The 16,801-nt window shown below is 34.8% G+C and overlaps 1 protein-coding gene across 5 annotated transcripts in view; it reads left to right on the top strand.

Moving 5' to 3' along the window:
- LOC113492944 (adenylate cyclase type 8-like) overlaps positions 1-16,801 on the top strand; it is a 108,634-nt gene that overhangs the window by 66,095 nt on the left and 25,738 nt on the right. For all 5 annotated transcript variants that reach the window (XM_026870682.1, XM_026870684.1, XM_026870683.1 and 2 more), the window contains exons 2-3: positions 1,328-1,384; positions 13,635-13,720. In XM_026870682.1, coding sequence (XP_026726483.1) covers positions 1,357-1,384; positions 13,635-13,720 — 114 coding nt within the window. In that variant the 5' untranslated portion in view covers positions 1,328-1,356. The remainder of the gene's footprint in view (positions 1-1,327; positions 1,385-13,634; positions 13,721-16,801) is intronic.

The following is a 16,801-nucleotide window of genomic DNA, read 5'->3' as shown; positions in this document are numbered from 1 at the left end:
CTCAATTTACAGCAATAAGGAGATACAATCCGAGAAGCGACGGGTTAGTCTAAATAGTTTAACTGGGCTAACTAAACGTTATTAACTGTAACTTTGAGTTCTACAGTTAGTGTCACAAACTGATTCTGTGTTTATTTTATTAAATGCTGTTAAGCTGGAATCAAAAGTACGTGGAAGAGGTGAAAGTTTTTAACGTGGAAATGAGTTGAAGTGCCACGCATTCACACTCTTACCTGGAAGCAGAACAGGAGTTTTGAACGATTTACGCAACAACGGTTAACGTGCTTTCAAACCGACTGAAACCGGTTAAATAAAATAAATTGGTTATTTTTTTAATCCTATGAATTATTTAATACAAAATAAAGTCATCGGCCTAGCCTTTTCCCAACTATGTTGGGGTCGGCATTTGGCGTCATTTAGGACTGGGAAAAATAACGAGAGTTAATAATTTACTTTGAAATTACTTGAAACACGTGGAGTGCCACCAATATAATAAATTATAACAACATTTAAAAGCCTTCGATCTATATGAGAATATGCCTGGGGCCCAGCACCGGGACATTTATAGGCTAGTTCCTAAAATTATACATAGCGCACTAGACTTATTATTTAATTAAAAAAAAATGCTCGCACATGTTATCTCCCAATACCTAATAGTTCCCGGTTCAAAACTTATTTGAGGTGTCGCGACCGCAGTGTCACTCAATCGGATAGACGGGGAAATTTCCGTTTTTCAATATTGCAATGCCATCGTGCCAGTAAGGCGACTTGACATTTCCATTCCGCTATGAATTTAGTTCAGTTATTAAAACTGAGGGAGTGGGCATTGTGGGAAATAGCACATGTGGCCTCCACTTGAATATCTTGAAGGTGCATCTTTGAGCACTCTTGGAAGTGATATGGAGGATTTGAATCGCTTTTATTACACAGGTTTGCAGTTAGATCGCGTCGTTTTATTTTACTATGTCACAATGGACTGAGTAAACCTCTTTTGTGAATATCGTAAACCCGCCTGGTCAAATTATATTTCAAAAATACATTACATTATTATGAGTGCGAGAGTATGTTTGTATGTGTGTGTGCGTATGTTTGTGACACGGCGGACATATTTCGTTAAATTGTTATGCATGTAGCTGACACCTAGCATTAACACATAAGCTAACGCATACTTTCATCCGAATTCCATAAAAGAGCTAATGTTTTTGAAGCTACAACGATTTATTTTGATACCCTAAAGTGCGAACAGCTGGTAAAGTACATGATTATAGCAACTTTTTGTTTGTAAGAAAAAAATATCTTATATAATATTTCATGTTTTTTATTTCAGATCTAAAGTGAGAGGGCGTCGCGCCCATCATGCCATCCCCAGATAATCGGAAACAAGGTGAGTCTCACACCAAAACCTGCGCTGTCAAGAAAACGTTGACCCTAGTAAACCAATTCACACAAATGTTGTTACTAACTACCTAAACAGACGTCTTGCGGCTGTGGGAAAGGGATGACGCTACACATGGTGTAGGTCATCTCGCTTTAGCAACGGTCGGTAATCAAGCTTTGAGAAATAAACCAACGTGTCATAATGTTGGACAGAATTCATTGAGGTAGGAAATTGGCAGAAACTTTCTTTGAAGAAAATCCTTTGTACTTCTGATGGCTGTTTTGATAATACATTGTATAATGACAAAGTTCTAAGTAACTCACAATTACAATATGTAATTTTGATAACTTGTTTGACTGTAGTCTGTAGTACTAGCAAGTTCAAAACAATTCGAATTAAAACTGCCTGTATTTTAGTTAGTTACCAGGAGTTTTGTATGATTTAATTATTCTAGGTGTCATGTATATTTTGTTGCCTATTCGCACAAAAGCTGCTCATTAAGTCTGTAACTGTTCAGTTGTTTTAAAACTCTGTCTGCGTTAACGGACCGGTAACTTACCGTACATGAATAAATATCATTTTTCCACGTTTTTATTAACCCTCTTTTCTTGTTTGTTGGATTGGTCCGTTGTTGGTTGGATTTTCAAGGTAACTGAATTTTGAGGCACTTCCCGATAAGCTAGCAGGCTAAGATTTTCAGGGTAGCTTCAAACCCGATGACAATGCAATTTACAACTATTAAAACGGCTGGATCGGTTTTGATAAATTTGAAATGATGTGACATTTAAAAACGTTTTTTTTGATGTTTGGAATCTCTAAATTAAAATTATTTCTTGCAATAATCGAATTATTAGTGATTTAATAAATTAACACACAGAATAGAATTCATCATCAGCCTATCGCAGTCCACTGCTGGACATAGGCCTCTCCAAGTGCACGCCACTGAGATCGATTTTCGGCTTCTCGCATCCAGCTCCTGCCAGCCGTCTTGCGCAAGTCATCACTCCACCGTGCCTGAGGACGTCCTACACTACGTTTGCCGAGGCGTGGTTAGAATAGAATTAGATCATCAGTATACCTCAACAATTACAGTTCTACCTAAGCTTTGGCCTCGGCATTACGAATTCAATATGGCGCCGTACATAGACAACAGACGTGTTAATTGCTACCTATTTGTACATTCGATGTTTGTCTATGGTAATACTTCAACACGCATTAAATATTAATAGGGTGTCAGTTGTCACGACTATTTACTCGGACTAAATAATTAGATTAGACGATTTTATAACGCGCTGTTAGTTACGTTTTCAATAGTAGATAAGTTCAAACATATATGAAAAACTAGCTGTTGCCCGCGACTTCGTTCCCGTGGGTAGATATTATAAGTTATGATTTATACCTGCCCTGTTTTTTTCAAATTTTCCATTGTACCTATCTTCGCTCCTATTAGTCGCAGCGTGATGGTTTAAAGCCTAAAGCCTTCCTCGATGAATGGTCTATTCAACACAAAAAAAAAATCAATTTGGACCAGTAGTCCTGAGACTGGCGCGTTCAAACAAACAAACTCTTCAGCTTTATATATTAGTATAGAAGTATAGATATAGATAACAAAAAATAATAATTGAGAAGCTATCCTAAACTAGCTATAGGTCTGTTTAAGAAAATCCGTAAAAGGAAAGCTTTATTTCCAGTTTGAGTCCGCTCGTAATAAAACTAAGCTGGAAATTAAGGTATCTACTTCTTCGCCTTTTCTTACAGTTCATGTACACCCGTCGGCGTTTAAGTCACCCGTAACAAACTGAGTAGCTAATACCTTTACACAACCTCGTAAAAGTCTTGGGTGTGCTGTTTTTCTCACAACCCTTTACCGGTTTTAGCAAGAGAATACAATATTCCCGAGAATACATAATCATTTCTTATATTCGGTTTTCTGTTTGTAAAGCCGCATTCGTAATACTTCAAACTCGTCGTTCGGAAACACAAGCGGGTTTGGAATTACAAACTTTGTGGTGTATCCCAATTGTCAGAACTTTTCAAGTAATTTAAGTGAAATTATGAACAAAAGAGGTTACATAACGTATTCATAATGTGAGTATAAGCTACCTCAAAATATATCTTAATCTGTTATCTTAATTAAAAGATTAAGATTCTGAGTCTAAGGTGTAAAATAGATAGCGGCCTTAGTACACTTAATAGCCGACCCGCCAACTTATCCTGCATATATTTAAAGCTATTAGAATATTAAACAAAGTATAACAAATAATATATTTATTTATTCGGCAAAACCTGAATCATGCAGAGCTACATGGCATGACGCTACTAAAACGCGTACAATAAATTATTTAAATCGGTTAAGCCGTTTAGGTGGACTTCATTGACACACGTAAAGTAACATTACATATTTATAGATACAAAGGCATGACTCGAAAGCCATTCCCAGCCTATAGAGGAGCATCACAACAAACTCCACAGTTGAAATACAAGTAGGTTTAATTTAATCAGTAACGAGCGCGCCAATTACTTTCCACCAGTTGTGGCGTCGAGTGGCGCTCGACGACTGCACTGATACAGCCTGTAATTAACGCAGACATTTGAAATGCGATCAAACCTCGTTACTACTCATTACTTGTAACATTTCAAACTGACACTTGTAATATGATTTTCGAGGTGAGCGCATTTAGCACCACATTCTTTGACAGGCAATCGTTTTAGGATGAAAGAATGAGTACGAAAGGACTAAGGCTTGCCAGAGCCACGCAGAGTATGCGTTAGAGACCCTGGCTTTTGCAACTGAATGGGTCCCGGCTGTTTTAAGTCGGCGAGATCGCGAAATGTCCTTACTTCAAATCACTTACTAGCCCTTTACTTCTTAATGCTTATAATGAAGGGTGTCTGTATATTTTTTGTATATTTGTGACACCCCCCGCGACACAAGGACAAAATTCCTTAATAAGGGACACATTAAAAAAACCATATTTTTTCCCGAAAGTTTTTAAACTCACAAGTTTCATAATTGATTTTTAGTAAACATTTTCACGTTAACAATTTAAGAAACATTTACGCTCAAGATAAAATAATTCCATTACCTTCGTACGTGTATAAACACTGGTTCTACTGGTGGAAGGCTAGTGTCGGCTGTGTAAGTGACCGATAACAGTGGCAGACAGCTTAATGTGCCCGACGAGTGGCCGACACCTAACTGTGTTACGTGTAGAGTGTATCGTCGACGGACACTCACCTACAACATTCAATCAACAAATGTAATTGAAGTATCAGTACTTTTCAGAGACGCGAGAGTATTAATCGAGTTTTAAATTGGATATAAAACCTATTTTGTTGTGTACCTCATTACCATAATAAGACAAAAGCAGCTAATTGAATTTGGTTGTGCACTGTACAGCCCTGAATTAACGAATTTGCTCCGGATTTGTTTCTGACCGTATATTCTTCTACTAATGAGTATCGTAATACATTTACAGGGTTAAATAAAAGCCTTTACAAATTAAATTAAATGTAATTTAAAGCCGTCAATTTTTGTTATAACGAAACATTTTTGTCTGTTGTAACCACAAGAATAAAATATCGTTTTTGATTAGCCTGTTGGTCTAGTGGTTGGCCCTGACTGCTATACCGGAGGTCGTGGGTTCGATTTCAACCCTTGACAAATATTCGTGTGACGAGCACGATCATTTACTTTGTATATCTATACTAATATATAAAGCTGAAGAGTTTGTTTGTTTGTTTGAACGCGCTAAACTCAGGAACTACTGGTTCAAGTTGAAAAAATCTTTTTGTGTTCAATAGACCGTTCATCGAGGAAGGCTTAAGGCTATAAACCATCACGCTGCAACTAATAGGAGCGAAGATACAATGGAAAATGTGAAAAAAGCACCCACGGGGACGAAGTCGCGGGCAACAGCTAGTTATAGTATATTAATCAGTTGTCTGGTACACATACTACAAGCTTTGTGTAGTTATATAGAGTTAGTTGTATAGACCTAGTTTGAGATGGTATTGTAAAGTTGTACAATATTATAATTATTTCTGCCAAACTAAAATAATAGGTATCAAAGTTATTGAGCCGACTGTACCTACCAATTATTTCGGTAAGGACAACCATGTTTAAGGAATGTGTTTTATTTCCAGGTAACAACACACTCATATAGCACATATTTATATTTGACGACCTCCGTTGTGGAGTGGCGTACGAACCGGTTTCAAGGTCCCGGGTTCGATCCCCGGTCGGGTCAATGTAAAAATTGTCATTTCTACATTGTCTCAGGTCTGGGTGTTTGTGGTACCTTCGTTGTATCTGAATTCCATAACACAAGTGCTTTAGCAACTTACTTTGGGTTCAGAACAATGTATGTGATGTTGTCCGCATTTATTATTATTATTATATTTAAGTAGGTACATAAATCATCATCCTGTATACAACACTCAATAATTATGACGTCACAAGTCGGTACGTATCGGTGGTTAGCAGACAATTAACCTCATAGTGATAGCGACAATTAGCGTCATTCGCTTAATTGTTAAGGTACCAGACAAGGACAGGGCATTTGTAGGTTTCTTCTATAGTTCTTGATGAAAAGAAATATATTTATGAAGTTTTGAACATTAATTTCGTTTAGTAGGAACTAAGATACAAAAGAAAAAGAACTCAATACAATAATTAATATTTACGAACGTAATAAAATAAATCTTGAACTTTATATTTATTTACGTAATTGAGGACAAAATTAGGGGGTTTCGTGTTGCCAAAGAAACTATGTCGGTTGAGAAGATCATATAGAGAATCGCATCTTGTATAACACTGGTACTTAAGTGCATCCGGTTAGACTGTAACCTGACCCCAACACAACATAGTTGGGAAAAGGCTAGGATAATGAAGAGATTGCAGTTTAAAATAAAGTATTTAAAATTGTTTTTTCCAATAGACAGTGCGTGCGCAACAGAATCAATTTCGAATCTATAATTTATTCATTTTTGAGTACCAACTAGGCTTCTGGTAGTTTGAACATAACAACTTACTCTATCATAAATCGTAGTAAAATAATATTAGCCCAGTTGTTTATGATGTTTGTCTGTTTAGACAACCAACCGCCGCCGGTACATAGAAACCACGCTACGACCTCGTAGCGGCCGGCAGTGGAAGTCACAAACGACAAACGATCGGTGATTCGGCAGTATATTTTATGCTATCCGTTAATCCGTATATAAATAATAATTTTCTAACATTATATTACAAAATTTGATAAATTTTGATCTATCTTGGATTGCATTAGTACATGTATAAAGATCATCTATAAGTACCGAAGCTTTTTATTAAAATATTGATGGTATTGTTTTTTCAACTTGACATGCATACATATTACATGATACGTTCTCGACTCACGACGCTATCGGTTCCCGTACAAAGAGGCTCAATAAAATAAATTTACAAGAAGTATTGGTCACCTTATAAATTTATGATCGCAAAAACCATTGATCCAATTAACATTTTTCATTTTGTTTATTTTTTTTTGGCAATGTGACAACAGCATCATAATGCAAAATTTTAACTTTCTAGCTATTACCGTGTCAGACGGTTAGATGAACTATCGGAAAGACAGCGTATCGTAGTAGTGGTAATAAATACTAGCGCAATAATAAAGTTTCATTTTTGCCCTTAGATGCCTCACCCTAAAAAACCATACATTGAATTGAACTATTCATCATTTTATGAACACCCGAACATAACAAAACGTAAAAATAATACTAAATAAACAAAATAGGATCGATATGACACGTATGTGAATACATGATAACATTGTATTTGTAATGTAGAGCCATATAGGAATAGATATAGCCAAGTGATGCCCAATCCATTAGCTAAGCGCTGTATGGAGTAGTACTTTGATCGTAAGCCTAGTATATCTGTAACAATATTGACATAACGTGACTCAATAAAACTTTGTTTTGTGAATGTTTGAGAACTCTGAATTGAATGAAGTGAAATGAAAACAAAAAATGTTTACAAGAACACCATGCTTGGGAGCAGATGACTTTTCATTGGTCAGTTAAAAGTGAAATTCTCGGTCAGTAAAACAGTTTTCTGAATGGAAGATCCTCAACTATGTAGACATTTTTACAATTATGTAACCGACTAAAATAGGGTAAAAAATGGTTTACTTAATGCTAGCTCTACTTGGATTCCGTAAAGTTAAGTAGAAAATCAATTTGTGGGTATAATGTGTAAAAATTTTAAAGATTGGCTATCAGAAACTCATGAGGTACACAGTATAACAGACGCACAGACAACGGAGCTATCATGAAATCGATATATCGTAACCATTATAAAAATTACTCTTTTGCAAGACAATACAGCAAACATAACCTTGGATAGCTTAGCTATAGTTTACCCGAATAACAAGGTTTAAATGATGTGTCATTTATTCAAAATGTAGATAATTCACATTCCTAACCTGCAAAATCAGCGGTAGATATTACAGCGACCGCAGTATGATGAATAACTACCGCTTAAAGATGATTCAGGTTAACGGGTATTTTACCTATTACTCGCTCTGATTGAACTCTGAACTTTGTACTTTAAACTAATGACTACCAGGAATGTACCTGTGGAACAAGAGTTGTTACGTCACGTATGTTGCTTGGTACCTACCTGTTTTTAGGGATCCGTTACGAAAGTAGCGGAACCCAATAACACAGGCGCCGCCGTCTGCTTTTCTGTCCATTTGGCCGACTCTCCGACTGTCCGTGCTGTGCCGAACCATTCTGTTACCAGCATGAACCGAAAAAGTTGAGATTTCACCCTCTAAATGGGCCTTAACGGTGGTTACGGCCACAAATCTGCTAGGTTACTAAAAGTTGGTAAATAACCACATATTAATTTGTCACCTTACGGATTTGCTTTTCTTCAGCCTTTTTGTGCGGAACCTTCAGTTTTGCGAGTGTGAATCGCACTTGACCGGTTAAAACTAAGCACATACGTTTATACTTGTGTTTGTGCGCTGCGGGAACGATCGTCTCGATAACTAACTTAGGACAGAGCGTGGCGCGACGCTAGCTTAGGGGAAGTACCCTATAGTATACGTATAGTATGAAAGTTCCCTATGACGGCATCAACTTGTAATGGAATCGTATACATTGGCATATTAATACAGCAATACGATACCAAATCGGTTAAATATTCATATATACATATCTTAACATGTGTATCGAACGATAAACTGGTGGCTACTTGATAAAAGTGAGGTTTTCAGATGTAGCTATAGCTGTAACCATCAATAACATAAAAGTAAAATAACAACCAAGTTCAATATTATGATATATGCCTTGATAATGGACTTTAACGAAAAAAGCAGTGAGATGTGAACAGGTGCCCAGTTCAATGGTCCAGTTAGACTTAGGATAATATATTGCAGCCTAATGTCTGAAAGCCAAAATCTTTGAGCTATGAAGGGATCAAAATTGGCTCCAAATGGTGCACACGGTGCTGCTAACCAATGCTCTTACATGAACTTGGCTTGACACGCTAAAGCGTTTCTAGATTATTCAGGCCAGCTTAACACTCTTTAAAGATATCTACGCATCAAAACCAAACCTGCAACAAAAACGTCATTATTACCAAAGACATAAAACTAGTGTTATTAAACAAATACAATGTCTTCGCCTAAACAGCCGCCCAGTATTTGTTAGTAAGCAGGACACAAGCAAAGTTCCGAAGAAATAAAGCTAATGGAACAGTAAGTCAACTCTGTACGGCGTTAGATAATATCGACATGTTATGCAAACACAATAACGATATTACTTAGGAAAGCTGTGTTACGGAGAATGAGGAGCTTGTACAAATTTACAGTATCTGTGAACGTACATATTGTACTGTTAATCTCATCTCGTATTGTTATAGAATCTGTCGACCAAGATAACGACGAAGGTCCTTAACAGGAATTTGAATTTGTTTATTGTTTCGAGACATGTCTTGTGGTGGACGGCAGCGTCTTATCGATTGTATCATTTGCTTCAATGAATTAATTTAAAAATGTATTTCAGATTTTGAGGTTAGTTCTACTACAGACTAATATAATACCGTTACGTTAATTAATAATAATATAAATTGTCTTTTTTGACTTCTATTTCATACAATGACGACTAATTAGGAACTGGTCTCAAACAATTATTTTACAAAAACCACATTCAAATCGCAACATCAATAAATTTAAAATTTATGCTTGGTTTACTGTTGCTACTTACTCTGTGGTGTCACTAAAATACAGAAAGTATTCTCAAATTTATCGTTGCAGTTTCCTGAGTTTCGAAAACATCGTTTGTTTTCAATTGTCCAACAGATAAGTTAGTGAAACTGGAAAGCTCATAAATAATAATGAAACTTTACAAACTTACTTTCTAATTTGTTTCAAAGTGAAATTAAAATAAAGGATAAGAATCGAAAGAACTGCGAACTTTGAAATATATTACCGAGATAAAAGCTTTCACCATTTTATTTAAGTAAAAAACTCATTTTCATGAGGATAGTGGAATTGAATTAAGCATTTGCATTATTCTTGATCCATTGTGGCAATAGACGAGAACATTAAAACAATAATATCAATGTTTGTTCGCAAGACACACGTAAGTCACGTATGATCTGCAAAGTTAGTACGGTATCTATTATTTAGAAAGTAAATTAAATTACGAAAACAAGCGTTGACATTCGAGATGTCATACGTGCATTTAACGTAAATATCGTAAAATTACTTAAAGCAGTGATATAATTATGTTGGTTCCCAAATATACTCACAAGAGACTTTTCACAAAGCATTTTGATTTAAAAAAAAATCGCTTCACTTTTTTTTCTTGTCACTCCTCTGATTAAGGATTCCAAATCCGTTTCATCTTCAATTGAGTGGTAAATACTTCGCTGACGTATTTTCTCTTTGATGTTACTAAACATTGATTTACATGCGAAGCTGTTGATTTCAAAACCACACATGCTTGAGCTCTCATAATATATCAAATGAAGCAATTTACCTTGGACAAATTAGACCTGTCGGTCTCATAATAATTTGGCCGAATCATTTAATAGTGAGTTAGTAAATCTTTAATGAGAAGTGAGTCTGGTTTTTGATTATGAACAAAGCAAAGCTAGAATGGAAAAGCAAGACGAAGCCATAGTGGAAGTGAGACGGCACACTATTTCGTATACTCTATCTCGCTTCAACATAGCAACAGCCTGAGCTCTTTGCCAGCGTACTAATGTCTTAATAGTAAATTAAATTCTACGTTTACCCTAGTATATATACATTATGAAACACACAATTATTGTATCTCTTCACTTTGTACTGCGATTATTAATTGTAAGGAGAATTAAGTTCACATTTTCGGTAAAGCAATTTAGTCTCAAACACCTTCTCTTGAATTTAGTTTCAGTCAATTTAAAGTTTAATTTCTAAACGCCAGAAACTAGATTTGATTGCTAAATTGGAATTGCAAATGGCATAAGTACAGGTTAATTAGTATATTCAGAATGATGGTAGACGATATTATTTGTTTATTGGTATAGGGAGAACAAATTCACTTTACTGATTAGATTTTTTGCAAGTTCCTGTTTTCTTGGTAGAAAATTATTTATGGATTTATTATGATCAGAATCTAAATTTCGAAGTGCATGATGGATATGTTTCCACCCACACTTTGCTGGATACCAAACTATTTTAAATGAATGGATTTATGTATGTATATCATTTAAAATAGTGGCGTTTTTCTTTTTCAAATATAAGTTTATAACAAAGTTATGGCCTATTAACACATGTTATATCATAATCACTTATTTTGATTTTTAGACGAAGTGCATTTTTCGAATCATACAACCCCTACTGCAATGCAATGAATCGTATAAGGCTAATTTCATAAACAATTGCTATGAGATTTATGGTATTCTATGCCCCTGCCTTTGATCGAATTGTGAAGAAAATACTGACATAAATAAATCTATGATAGTACTTGCTCAGGTTAAAACAGTGCTCTGGCTGGATTACCATTGGCAACGTTTGGCGACAATTTTAGATAACTTTTAGTTCAGATAGCCTATCTAGAGTATTGGTATTAATAGACTACTCCTACGCATGAATGTCAGAGAATTCAAGGTCACGGGGATGCGATACTGTTTTTTTGTACACGCAAACATACATGTCATCGAATCACACATTAAAAAAAAGAGACGCGTGACGGTATTTTTTTCCCAACGTCAATAAAAAAGTTTTACTTCGAAAAATACATACCGCGGAGTTTCAAATGTTATTTCAAAAACAAAAATCTAAAATATTGCTATCATTTTTTTTGTAGACCGAAATGTTATCCAAATACAGTGTACAGTTTGTTGTAGAGTACAGTTTTTTAAATGGCACTTGTGGGGTACATAACGACTATCTTTATGCCTCTATACGTCTAACTAGTGCTCATAAATGTTGAATGTACTCAGTATTAACCAACAAGTCATACTTGAGTTTAAGTCGAGATATAATATTTTAAGCCTAGAGATGTGTTTATACCATTGTGGGACTGAGCGAAGTGAATCAGAGCATATATTGCATCCAACGGAAAATTACATGACTGGTTGAGGCAAATGGACACACAATTAAGCACACATTGCCTCAAAAAGAAATTGTTACAAATATTAAACTTAGAATTTTCCAAAAATGTTAGTTAATGCATGTAGGTAGCTGGATGTTTTTAGTTTAAGTTAATTTCTATTTAGTTTGTATTTTGATTGGCTTTTATGTTTATTTGTAAGTCCTGGTATGTTCCGAGGTCGTTTTAAATAATATGTTTTATATAAAATGTAATAACGAGCGCTATTCCCGCCGTCAAACTGTCACAACTGTTTGGTGGGTTTATAAAATGTAACTATGTTTTTTTGTTTAATAAAAATAAAGGATTTAATAATAATAACCTGGAACGCCAGAACGGCGATTTTATTCTGAACCACACAAAAGTTGTCAAAAACAGTCAAAGCGAAGAATCTCAATACGAGAGTAGGTACGGTTCTCTATATTTAAAACCTTCTTAGAAATTGCATTGCCATTTAACGTGGATATGGCATTTGGGCATACTCCCAGCCAGCAGCAATGCCGATGAAGTTTTTGACTTCTTGCTGTTATTACTGTTTTTTTGGTTTTAAGTGTAAACATATTATATTATATTTAATCTAGTTCATAAATATATTAGTTATATTTGGATATGAAATAAAGATTCTTACAAATTACAATACTTTGTCGTCAGTGTTGCCTAAGGCATCTTAGCTTATCCTCATATTCAGAATATAACCAGTCCTACCAACAAACCATGTCAGCTTCAGTCCAGCCTGTCATAGCGTCGTATTATGCGAAGCGTCTCGGGAATAGAAACAATTGATGATATCCAGATCCAACCGTGAATGGTCCAGCAAGAATAGCTGCTCTCGCGGTGGATGCATATGTATGAGGGAATCGTGCCAGTGTACCGCGCTACCTGTTCGTTTGAAAATGGAAAAAATTGATAGTGAATGCCGCACTGCGGGGTTATAACTCTATTGAAAAAAGGAGAGTTATTCACATTTAATTTGGTTAAACGGACTTTGTAAATTTGTCAAGAATTTTTTTTTAATATCAAGCGTAATTGGTTTGCCGTTTTAATGAAACCCTTGATTGGTTTAATTTGTCTTCTATTCTCAAAACACAATAATTAATTACCGTAATCTAGTTTTTTTTGAGACAAAGCGTCTTATATATCTTACTTTTAGAAGCCGTAAAAATGCCAGTTTTTTCTTGAACTTATTGAAATAGTTTAAAAAGAATAATTAATTTTGACCGAGTTTCCTTAATAGAATTTAACTAAGACGACTAATTGCAACCTAATCACCAATAGCATACACTTAAATTGAATTTGTGCTTTTGTTCATGACAATACTCTACTTACTAAATATGAACTAGTTTAAGATATCTATTAATAGATATCAAGTACAGGAACTCGTTTCATGAGCATATACCTTCTTAAAAGACGCCGAATAGTTTTTTTCTATCGGCTCTCAGAATCTTTCCTAAGCGATACCCCAGTAAAAATTTAACAAAATTGTTGGTAAAATGTCATTTAATCTCACGGACACTATGGTGAACTTAGGAAAATGTAAAGGTTTATACAAAATGGACAATAGCAAGCAGACTTAAAGACTTATTTTATAAATGGTGTGCTGAAACTGTTTTTTTTTCCATTTCAGGTCAAAACTGGTTGGAAACAATGGTGGAGCTTCCTTCTGGGGTCGGCGAGGAGGACGACCACACACACACTTGGACAACTGGCAATGTATGTATATCATTAAAATATGATTTCGTATTTTTTATATATTTGAAGTATGAAAATAGAGTAGTGTAATTAGGTTGCTCGTTTTTATCTGCCCCTTCTGTGTAACTGTTAGTTACGTTTTCTTTATTTTTTTGCAAAAATGGTTGTTTTGTTTTTTAAAAAGTCTAAAACAATACATTTTTTATCGAGCACTTTCGCAATTATTTATTATAGCGCTCTAACTTATGTACATATATTATATTTATAAAGGCATACAATAAAGAATCTATTTATCAATGCCTATCTAAAAAGGGTCATAGGGAACAACATTTACATATTGAACGGTTTCAGGCCAAACCGAGTAACGTATCAATAAACAACGCACGATATTACTCGATAAATACGCAAATATCAACAACCAACATTGTTATACAAGCTAAATAATGAAACTCCTGACGCCTACAATGTTTAAACTTCGACCAAAGATCAACATAAATATAGATAGGGCATCGGTGGCTAAAATCGAAAACAAAAGACGGGTCCACTACAGTCAGTAACACTACTATATTAACGAATTAAAATAGGTTTCTATTAGGTACTTGCTTGCTGCGTGTGATGTGTTGCGGGTTCGCAACAGCATTTATCCATGAATGCTTGACCTGAATCTGGGTATATTTGTGCGTATGCTTTGAATGTTTGTGAAACTTCCAGAGTCACAACAAAAGTTTTAATATATTTAGCGCAGGAGTCAGGTATTAAAACAAAAGAAAATAGCAACCAATTGTATCTGCTCTCTTGTCTGTTTCTTTGCTTCACACAACAAGAACTTACCAAGAGCACTTGTAACATGTCTTCAGAAAGATAATGTACCTATCAAAATAAGCTACTATTTTATTCTAAGAATTTTTTGCGTAACGAGTGTAAGACCAGTGTTCAGTCGTCACTATTAAAGCTAATCTTTCTAAAAGTATATACAAAGAAAAAAATATTTCTATTATTTTGTTAGTCTGTGATTTTCGAGTGCACCAATAAATAAGCGACCCGCTTTCAACATAACCGTCGCGCCGACTATTAAACGTCCATCTTAAGGGAGTAAGATGCGTCGTCTTCGCCTTTATGAGTACTTAGGTACTTAGTTCAGGACTAAATCGTTATTGAAAAGGTTAACAGTTAAGTCTGTTTTATATTTTATTTATAGTGCAATGAGGCGGGAAGTTTAGTTTCATAGACGGTGATTTTGCTGGAATAGTGAGGATAAGCTATATCTTGTTATAATCTTAACAAAAGACATCGGTGTTTATTCTGTCAATCTTTGCAAATTGTGTCTATGCGGAATCATAACTTTTTATCTGCCTGTCTAAAAGTTGTCGGCATTGATTTAAGGAGTTTCAATAGAAATAATCTGATCGCGAAAAAATAGAATTCAAAACGTTAGCTACAAATTTATTAATTAAGCAGGAATCCATGACCGTGCCAACCGTCGTTTAATCTCGATTTTTACCATCTGATGTTATAGGGCAACATCATCTGCTAAAAAGTTAACTATCTAGGTATCACGGTTAAGAAGTTTGTAAGAAAGACCTACAGATAGCTTTAGTAACAGGGTCCCATTTCAACTCTTTACCACGGACACCTTAGAAAGAAAAAAAGATACAAGTGAACATCAAGTTCTATAGAAATTAAAACCCATATTGCACCGTTATAAAAAAAAACATTCTAATTTAAAACCCATAGTTTATTTAATGTCAATACTGAATTCAGCCAGTAACAAAACAGCTATGATGGGACCTCGTTTGTCTATCGCGTGTATTTATAACCCGCCATCCGCGCCTCCAAGGACAGAGGCAACGTAAAAGCTTATTGTTGACTTCATTTGTCCATATCCTTGTCACTTTATTTGTGGATATTCGACTGTTATATAGGGTTGTCACGCTGAAGATTAGTCAATTATGCAAATAAGATTTTCTTTATCAAAAAACTATTTGATTATGCATTAGTGATTGTAATGTTTCGCAAATGATTTCCAAAATAACTGCCAGTATTACAGAAACGAGTCTATCATTCTCAAATAAGATATCTTTCTTGCTAAATTGAACCATGAAAGCACACGTGTGAAGGCATTTAATATCATAATGAGAGTGAAGAACTTAATGTCACGTCTTAATAATTAATTCAATGAGCCTTTGACAGCGGGTCCAAAATTTACGCCGAAATGTTTCACAAAATATTCTTAACCAATTTTTCTGTAGTACCAACCCTAGCTGCCTAAAGAAAATAAAACACTAACATTATTTTCACAAGTTTGCTGTCGTCTGTACTATCACTAATAGTAAGTACTTATACAAACATTACTCAACGACTTTTACGAAATTAAAGTGTAATATGAAGTAAACAAGTGAGCTGTCAGTACAGTCGTAGTTAAAAGTGTTTAACAATAGTTCGAGACAAGTGAACGTCGAGACTCGCCGGCGCCATTTTGTTTATTGTCGTCTGTGAACTCGCTGTAGATGTTACACGATGTTAATCTGATCTTATCTTGTGATGCACTTAACGAATACATTTTCTACCCCTTTTTCATTGATTTTCTCTACGAAGAAGGAAAAAAACTGTTAATTATAATCGAAGGCTATTTATTTCTTACATGGAATCTTTACTAATAATAATTTGATATCTAAATAAAAAAGTTATATCGGTATATATAGGGACTCTGTTATTGTAGTATCATTTTCAGAATTCTAAAAATACAAGTAAGATTATAAAGAAACACCATTTTATAAACTAATATCGCATTTAATCCAGTTACGATAATTTAATCAACTTTATACGGAGTGAAAGAAGATACATAACGATAAAACAATAGCAGTAAAATGACTAATTGGCGAGGCGTAGCCGTGTCGTAGACATCGTAGCGCCGTAGAGGAGCGCTACGAACTGTCGACACATACTTGTTTTAGACAAAGTAAATGCGCTGCTTGTGTTATTGATTGAGCTCCCTTAGTTTTTCATATGTTCATAAATTACTAATTTTTTTACATTATAATATAAAAAAATTATAAAATATAAATTAATATTTTTACATACAATTATTTTATGTCCAATAAC

This window comes from Trichoplusia ni, chromosome 4, assembly GCF_003590095.1.
Source record: "Trichoplusia ni isolate ovarian cell line Hi5 chromosome 4, tn1, whole genome shotgun sequence".
NCBI lineage: Eukaryota > Metazoa > Arthropoda > Insecta > Lepidoptera > Noctuidae > Trichoplusia > Trichoplusia ni.
Note: the sequence above shows the minus strand (reverse complement) of the source record. Positions and strands in the feature narration are given on the sequence as shown.